Source organism: Alligator sinensis, unplaced genomic scaffold (genome assembly GCF_000455745.1).
Source record: "Alligator sinensis unplaced genomic scaffold, ASM45574v1 scaffold928_1, whole genome shotgun sequence".
NCBI lineage: Eukaryota > Metazoa > Chordata > Crocodylia > Alligatoridae > Alligator > Alligator sinensis.
Window position 1 is genome coordinate 1,573,881 of NW_005842229.1, and position 8,401 is coordinate 1,582,281.

The window sequence follows — 8,401 nt, forward strand, 5'->3', positions numbered from 1 at the left end:
AAGGAAAGCTGTTAATTAAATCATCATTCATTTTTTATCTGATAATGGACTGAAAGGTTAGGACACAGCCAGCCAATACAGCCAAGTTTATGGTTAGTAATGTCTATATTAGAAATAACCCTGATTTGTAGTTTGCTTTCAATGTGGACTTGTATGCAAGAAAAATTCATTTATTAAAAAATTAACAGGGCAATCAAACTTGATTGCTGCCCTAACTTTGCCAGTTTTGGTCACGCCTAATAGGGGAGAAGAGAAATCTGTGGGGTGCATTTGTGGTGGTAGAAAACTGGTAAACTGAAGTTCTGTTTGAGTAAACTTCTTTTGTTACACCAACTGAGCGCATAGCACTCCCCTTGAGTATTCTTGCCTAGAGAATTTTTCCTGTACTATTGCTGTTCAGTTTTGAGTTTGCTTTCTTGGCTTGAAGTTCCCTACGCTCCATAGCTCTCTGGGCTTAGTTTTGTGGTGTTTGTAGTCAAGTAGCATGTCCCCAGTGTACTTTGAACATCCTGCTGAAAGAATGCTACCTACTGTCATCTCATTGTAGTCACTGTTTTGCTTCTCCCTCTCCCACTCTCTTTTTCCCTCCCTCTCCCTCTTTTTCTCTTTCTTCCCTCCCTCCCTCCCCGCTTAAATAATTTGCTGTTAAATGGGAGAAAGCATTTGTGATGATTCAAGTGTCAACAGCCTGTCTCAATCTTAATCTCAAATATTTCAGTGGAATAGCTAAGGGGGTATCAGTGGTTACCCTAAAATAAGTTTATTTTTTTTAAGTGAATGTTATTGGCCACTTCTCTCACTGTATAAACTTCATTGCCCTCTGAAGTGGATCACTGATGTTGGTGTTTTGGTTTCTCAGTGAAGTGTGGCAGTCCGCTGGGCTCTGCTTACCTATACAAGGACTGTCTAGAAATTGTAATCTTCCCTCTCGGGAGTGATGCAGACTTTGAGGAAGTCTAGGGTCAGAAACCATAAGTAATGCTTGTAAAATTTCTGCTACAACAGGGAAGTTAAAACACAAGAAAATACAGTTGTAAAGAAAGAAGATAAATATTTGTGCACAATATTCTAGCTCTACCTACCTGAATGCTTAAAATTGTTATGGAAACGATGTGTGGGGAATTAGATATCTAGGTGAAGCAGCTACTAAACATTACATAGTGTGGTATTGCCTTTTACAATACTGTATTTTTCTCCTAAAAATAAAATTGAAAATAATATACCAAAGGGGGCTAACATCCCCTTAGCTATATTCTGAGATAAATCCTTAGTAGCTTCATTGTCTTCAAATGCGTTGTCATGCTTCAGTGAAGATAAGACTGCTAAACTAGAGAGCAGACGATGTTGCATCACTATATAAAGATACTGAGGCGTGAGACAGTATCACAAAAATGACAGTGTGAGAGACTGATTTAACTGCATTTTGCTCAGTACTTCTTTGCAGCTAAATTCAGTGTTGTTTCCCTCCTAATGGTCTCTGAGAGTGTTTCCCAGCTGTGATAAATTTCTCCATAAGGTAAGGTTCATCATAGGGATTTAAAAAATAAATTTTACTTCCTCTCTAGTAGCTGATAGTGGTTCCTGCCAGAAGCAGGATAATGGATGAGATGGATTAATGGTCTGATTTAGTCGAAAACGGCTGCGTACCTGTTACGTGTCAGTACCTCTCGTGTGCAAATTACGTGCGTTTTATAACACAGCATTTTATTCTTTAGCATCTCTTTTTCTAGGTAGAAATGATCTTTTTAGCTCTAAATTTTTAGACCCTTACAGTTAATGTTTCCTTTCCATTATCATCTTCTCTAGGACGACAGTGATGGGATTCCGTGGTCAGAGGAGAGGGTGGTACGAAAGGTCCTTTATTTATCTCTAAAGGAGTTCAAGAACGCACAGAAAAGGCAGCATGGTGATGGTATTAATGGCAGTCTCAAAACCGTGAATGGTAAGTTTCTTCCTTGGTACCACTGGAAGAGTTTTTCTCTCATTTTTATGCTTGATTTTCAAAATTTGACTGACAAATGTGCAGTTCAGGATTTGTTTTTGAAGTATTTAAAAGGTTCACTTCACCTATATTGACATGTTTGTCTCTGGTGAATTTAAGTATCTATTAGGAATGTATTGGGAACTATGTACTGAGAGAACCTTGCTGCCCTTGGGATTTGAAATAATGTATTCTCAATCTGCACAGTTTTTAACCTTTTGGGCAATTGAGGAAGAATTTCAGACTGTCTTTGGTTGAGAGAGACATGATGCCTTGAAGGGAAAGTGTAAGATGTGGCTCTTATGGACTCATTCAGCTTTGAAAAAAGCTTTATTTCATTTCATTGCACCTAGAAAATGATGGCTAGCAGAGTTCAGGTTTCTGGGCAAGTCAGGTGAAAAGGAAAATACAAACAAGTTTTTGAGAGGTTTTTGGCAGCTTCTTCTCAGTATGAACATGTGCTAGTATGTGCCGCAAATTAGCCCTCACCCTCCCCAAATGCCACTCTGATTCCCTTGCTGTGCCTGATCGGTTGCTTTACTTTCTGCTTCCTTCCCTGTACTCCCTGCCCAACCTGCTACTTTGCCTTCTGCTCTCACCCCTATCTGTCACTCTGCTTCCATCTCCCTCCCCAGTCTGCTGCATGCCACACACATAGGCTGCCTGTGCCACAGGTTGGCCACCCCTGTGCTAATACATTAAAATAGCAGCTGGGTGCTTGCTTGTTACATTATCGTATTTCTGTGCAGCTTGTGCTTTTGCCATGGTGAGTCAAATTTCCCTGTTCTTTAACTGAGGAGCTTGCATATTACTAGCAAAGCAAAAAGCTAGTTGAATGGCTAGTTAAATGCAGACAGACTGTGTATGACCAAGTTATTGCACCACAGGAGCAGCAATGACCTCTTCAATGTGATTAAGAAATACTTTTGATTTCTGAGTTCACTAATAATATCAAATGATCTGAAGGGAAGGAACACTTCAGCCTTAGCACCAAGTCAATAATGAGCATGGAGAAGTACGCAAACCAGCTTTGGCTTTCTTTTTTTTTCCCAACACCTCTGCTTCATTGATCTTCTGTCAAACACAATTTCTTTTGGAAAGTTTCTCATTCTATTATGGGGCTTTTATTTAGTCAAAGGAAAAAAGTCTACAGGCATGAAGCGCAATAATTGTATGTTAGTAAGCTTTGATGATGTGCCAGGTTACAGGATGACTGAGGTTTTTATGGTGTCTGGTTTCTCCAAAGGCAGCTTAGATGAAAAGTGAGTTGGCTGGGAATGCTGTGTCAATGCAGGTACCAGACATGGAGTATGCCACATATTTATTCCAGCAATGTCACGGCTCATGCCTGCAGAGCATGCTTCACTAATTTAGGTTTTTATAGTAGCATACTTCCCCCTAACTCCTATCCCACAAGAAGTGGGTGACTAAGCTTTTCCTGAACTTGTATGACATCCATTCTAATTCCTTCTATTCATGAATTGGTTCCCTAAGCTTCCAGCCTCGGTACTGCTCCATTTCAGGAAGACAACTGTCTTTTGAATATTTTTTAAAATCAGTCTTAGAACAGTGGTTCTCAACCCATGGGTCATGATCCAAAAGTGGGTTGTAAGAATGTATGAAAGGCTCACAAATGGATTCTCCTTTAAAGGAGAAAAATGTGGGAAACCATGGCTTTTCCTTTGCAGCCAGTTCTAGCCTTCAAGGGGCTGCTTGAGGCCTCCCCCTATGCCCCCACACTGAGGGGCTGGGACCTGACAGTGAGGGGCATTGGGTTGGGACTGGCCATCGCTGTTTACAAATTGGTCCTGGTACGAAAAAGGTTGAGAACTGCTGGTTTAGAAGACAGGCTGGCTTTTTTTTTTTAAAAAAATGAGTTTTTGGGAAAGGGAAAAGGATTAATAGTAGTGTGACATGGGAAAGACGAGTAATAAGATTTAAGAACATATACATGTCGTGACATCTTTCAGAACAGATCCATTGCTGCTTTACATAAGCTGTGTGACCAACACTTTCAAATGAGCTAAATGCCTAAATGTGATGTTATGTAAGTGGCTTCCTTTATATTGATACTGAACTCCTGTCAATTTTGTTGAAGAAATTCTGGCATCAGTGGTGCTCAACACGCCTGAAATGCTAAGGCCTTTGTTTAGGCCCCTAGCCTTAGGTTTCCAAGATTTGAAAGTTTATCTTGTACATATAACAAGGAGTAACACCAAATTTTGTCAAATAGATCCTGGGTTGCACAACTCCTTTAACAACTGTGCTGAACTTGCTATGGTGTCTTCAGGTTGTTGCAGGTGGAGAGAACCTTTCAGCAGCCTACAGACATAAGGAGACTGGGAGCTGGGCAGTGATGCTGAGAAGAGCTGGGCAGCTTTTTCCACATCACCAGTCACTAGGTTGTGGGTCACTTACTGAAAGGAGGAGGTACTTTCCCTGATCTTCATCTCGTTGCTGGCATACTTGTAGAAACCCTTGTTATCCTTCATGTCCTTTGCTAGGTGCAACTCCAATTGCTCTTTGGCCTTCCTGATTTCATCCCTTCATGCCTGAGCAATATTCTTACACTCCTCCTTAGTTACTTGTCCAAGTTTCCACTTGTGAGGTTCCTTTTTGTGAGTTAGCTCACTGAAGAGTTCCCTGCTAAGCCAAGCTGGTCTTCTGCCATACTCGCTGGTCTTCCTGCACATCAGAATATTTTATTTCTGTGCCCTCAGAAAGGTTTCTTTAAAATACAGCCAGCTTTCTTGGACTCCTTTCCCCTTCAGACTGGCCTCCCAAGGGATCCTGCCATTTCCTGCGTTGGTCAGGTCTGCTTTTCTGAAGTCCAGGGTCCTTCCTCTGCTGCTCCTTTTTTCTTCTTTTTCTCAGGATTGTGAGTTCGGTCATCTTCTGGTTGATGCTGCACAAGTTGCCATCCATTTTTATATTCCCTACCAATTCTTCTTTGTTTGTGAGCAGCAGGTCAAGAAGAATATGGCTCCTAGCTGGCCTCTCCCAACACTTGCAGCAGGAAGTTAGTCAGAGCATAGGATAACAACAGGATAGCCTTTAGCTACAATGTGCCTGTGCTTTATAGATTATCTTCCAATGTGTGGGAACTTCAGAAGGAGTCTTTTCCATCAGTTGTCAGAAAATCCTTTGTAGTTCTAAATGGAATAGTCTAATTCAGCTTGTGGAAACAGGGTTGCACACTGAAAAACCCGAAGGATATGCATTGTGATTTTGATTATTACTGCCTGTCATTTGTGATCAGATTTTCATAATAGAGTCTGGGGTTTGGAATTTGTATACCAATTTTCAGAAGTATTCTCCTAAGAGGAAAGCTAATTCCCATGGGAAATGGTTTTTTCCTTTTGTTGCTTTGAATGTGAAATATGGCTGTAAAAAAAGCAATAAAGAATATGATTATTGCTTGCATTGTGTTTTAAAAGTAAATTCACTATCCTCAAAAGAGTAGCTCGTAGAAGCTTGCTTTTACATTACCGTTCATAAACAGTAAAAGTACAAAAGATCATTTTTTGTTCAAGATGATCAGAAATACCAACCTGTAAAGATGACAGCGTAGTCCTTGAAATATTCAGATGTGTATTGTATTGTCAATGGCCTTAGGTTAGTCTTACAAGGATGATGAATGAAACCATCTCTAAATGTGTTGTATTGGTTAGGACTAGTGAAAAACACAATCTAATTAATTATGAATGTTAAAGTATAGGATAGAAGATTTTGGTTGATGTTGAGCTCAAAGGCTTAATCTCCAGGTATTTTTCTCTTTAAAGCTTTAAAGTGTTTCTTGATAATAGTGGATGTGATATTTTGTTCTGTTTTGTTTACTTCATCTTCCCTGAACCTTAGGGCTGTGAGAAATTTCTTTCAGTTTAGTGAGATTTAGATACATGCTAGGAATATCTTCCTGTGCATATATTTCAGGTACCCCAGTCAGTGCTTTTAAAAATGCAACAAAGTGCCAAAGTGCAGTGGTACAGTTGAGTATAACCCAGTGCCAGCAACCAGTTAAGTAAGCATATCAATTTGGAATATTATTTAATTTTTTTCTGGTCTCTATACCTATTAAATTGCCAAGGCTAGAATTGGGATTATGCAAATCATTATTTTAAATAATATGAGGCTCACTTATATTTGTGCAGGATTTCTGTATAATCTTTGTATTTTTTTATCTAAATTTTCAAAAGAGCAAGTCAAAAGTCTCTCTCTCATGCACATTCAAGATTAAATAACAGCTCTCTTGCACTCTCAGGAACCTGGGTTGGGTACTACTGAAAATTCCCAAATCTCTTTTCCTTTCTTTGTTTTTACCATATATTTCATTTGAGAAATTTTAATTCTCTCGAAATTGTTAATTGTTTGAGAGAGGTTCTTTCTGAGTTATCCATGAACAGATGCAAAGATCCTGCAGGCCATAGAATGCCCTTGGCAACACCTGTCCAATGCCACTGTTTTCAGAGGATGCTGTCATTACAGCTTTCAGTGGTATAAGGCAGGGGTCTCCAGCCTGTGGACCAGATTGAGTCTGCAAGGCCATGTAATCTGGCTTCCCTATTTGTCTGTCTGAAAATTTGACTGCAGAGGAGCAGTGACCTGTAGGGAGCCCTACGAGCCAGATGACAGAGTCCTGCATGCTAGATTGCTCTGGGGCACCATGGAACTAACACATGAGGTTGGGTTGGCGCACAGGATCACACCAGTATGCTGACCCCATGCTGGGTCAGGCCTGTGAATACTGACCCCACGCATGGTACTTGGCCTGTGGACCAGCTCTGCACCACTTGGCCGGCCTGTGTGGCCAGATGCGTGAGCACTGTCAGTGCTCTAAGGAAATTAGAGGAAATGTTCTCTTTAAATTAATCCTGCCTTTCATTTTTTCCAAAAGTTAGAGACTGCTGTCATCCTATGACTCATTACTTTGAAACATCATTTCACTCTCCTCCTAGGAAGAGCTGCTGTTGTCCCTAAGTCTATTTATAGTTAAAGTAATTCTGAAAATAACTTCACCTGCCAGCAGTCTTTTACTGTTAATTGTGGATGCGAGAGGGTAAGAAAGATGATGTGTAAATGGCAAGGGTAGCTGTGCAGTCTGAGGAGACAAAAATTAATAATAATACATTTGTTAAAGTTGCTGAGAAGAGGCCAAGAAGAGACCAAGGCCGTGAAAAACAAAATTATGTATAATACCAGAAAAGAAATACAAAGCATTAACCAAAGGGGAGTGGCTGATGGGTTTTGGAGATGCTGTTCTCAGTTGTTGGTTGGAAGGACAATTGCTGTGTCATGAGAGTGGGTAAGGATGTGGGAAGTAGTAGATTTTGCAGATAAGAAATAGAGGATTTGAAGCAAAAGGATAGAGAGGATTAAATTAAAAAGTGTATATAGGAGAAAGGAAACAAAACCAGAATCCAAGGGTAGGAAAATAGCACTAGTATTGGTAGTGGTAAAATTAAATCTTGCTCAGTACAATACTGTAGAAAAGGTTGAAAAGCCAAACAGGGTGGTGGGGAGACACTCAACTCATAAATAGAAAAATGCTTTTGATTAATTTTAGTCGTTAGCCTGTTTAACAGTTCTTTTGGTTTGCATCTAACAGTAACAATTAATTGGACTGGATGTCAAATCTTGAAAATAAATCCTTTCCTGTCTACAACAGAAAACAACAAGATTATATTATTCAGGGTCATCTTTGCTCTAGTTTAGTGGCTAAAACATATTTTTTTTTCGCTAGTGTCAGCAATGTAGACCAACATGCTGCAGCCTGGGGACGAGCAAACTGCATTTTGTTCCGTCTCCTACAGCAATAAAATTGCCAGCTAAATTCAGACCCTGGACTCTTTTTATAGCTGATGTATGCAGCAGGAGGAGCACAGCTACCCTTTCATATATATGGTAGAGCTTGCAGTGCTGTCAGAAATCATAGTCTTTGTCAATCTCTGTATTTAATTTACTTCTTTCAATCATTTTTATAGAGTAGCTTTTCTGGCTAGAACCACATGAAGTCCCTACAGTTTTATATCTAGATACACCAGGATTTCATGTACCCTGAACTCACTATATGAAGATACTTGACAGAATAGACATTTGCTAGATAATCAGATTTGTTAGGCTCTTCCTGATATAACATTGCATCTTGGACTGCAGAACACCCATTTCTTTGGCATACAGATAGGAATGAATATTTTTCTGCTTTATGCAGACTGTAGATGATGAGATTTCATGAGGAAGTTGAGAGTCAGAAAGTGGGCTGAAGCAGTACTCTCCAAACTGCAACAAGTTGGGGAATATGCAGAGCAGTTGGTGGTGGTCTGGCTGTTGCTGACCTGGTTCTTGTTTGTAGCTGCAGAAGAAGCTAAAGATACCATATATGTTTTAATAGTTCTACTGTTCTGTGCACACAATTGATGCAGG

The 8,401-nt window shown here is 39.9% G+C and overlaps 1 protein-coding gene across 1 annotated transcript in view; it reads left to right on the top strand.

Moving 5' to 3' along the window:
- The window catches only part of JARID2 (jumonji and AT-rich interaction domain containing 2), a 307,370-nt gene that overhangs the window by 134,859 nt on the left and 164,110 nt on the right, over positions 1-8,401 (top strand). The window contains 1 exon segment of the mRNA XM_006027253.3: positions 1,807-1,942. Coding sequence (XP_006027315.1) covers positions 1,807-1,942 — 136 coding nt within the window.